The sequence below is a fragment of the Propithecus coquereli genome, unplaced genomic scaffold (genome assembly GCF_000956105.1).
Source record: "Propithecus coquereli isolate 6110/MARCELLA unplaced genomic scaffold, Pcoq_1.0 Scaffold1651, whole genome shotgun sequence".
Classification (NCBI taxonomy): Eukaryota; Metazoa; Chordata; class Mammalia; order Primates; family Indriidae; genus Propithecus; species Propithecus coquereli.
Window position 1 is genome coordinate 1 of NW_012141092.1, and position 412 is coordinate 412.

Consider the following 412-nt stretch of genomic DNA (forward strand, 5'->3'; position numbering starts at 1 on the left):
TAGGTCTATTCTTCTGAAATAAATTATTGAGGGCTACTCTTAAATAATTTTATTCCCCTCCTTTTATTTCCTCTCATAGGAATTAGAAATTAAGAAAATGGCCAAGATTGGTAATAAAGAAGCTTGTCGAGTTTTAGCCAAACAGCTTGTACATCTACGAAAACAGAAAACAAGAACTTTTGCTGTAAGTTCAAAAGTTACTTCTATGTCCACACAAACAAAAGTGATGAATTCCCAGATGAAGATGGCTGGAGCAATGTCTACCACAGCAAAAGTAAGTTGGAGCCTTTATATCCATAAATTTATACTTTTATCAAAGATATATAAATATTGATATTCAAGTCAGATTTAAAAGCACCTCCTGGTGTATATGTGGTGGTGCAGAGTCTGTAATTTTAGTAAAATGAGTTAT

General features: G+C 32.5%; 1 protein-coding gene across 1 annotated transcript in view; it reads left to right on the plus strand.

Annotated features, from left to right (window-relative positions):
• Nucleotides 1–84: 84 nt before the first annotated feature.
• LOC105808023 (charged multivesicular body protein 2b) overlaps nucleotides 85–412 on the plus strand; it is a gene marked incomplete at its 3' end in the record, with an annotated part of 2,558 nt that continues 2,230 nt past the window's right edge. Inside the window, exon 1 of the mRNA XM_012641584.1 lies at nucleotides 85–274. Coding sequence (XP_012497038.1) covers nucleotides 98–274 — 177 coding nt within the window. The remainder of the gene's footprint in view (nucleotides 275–412) is intronic.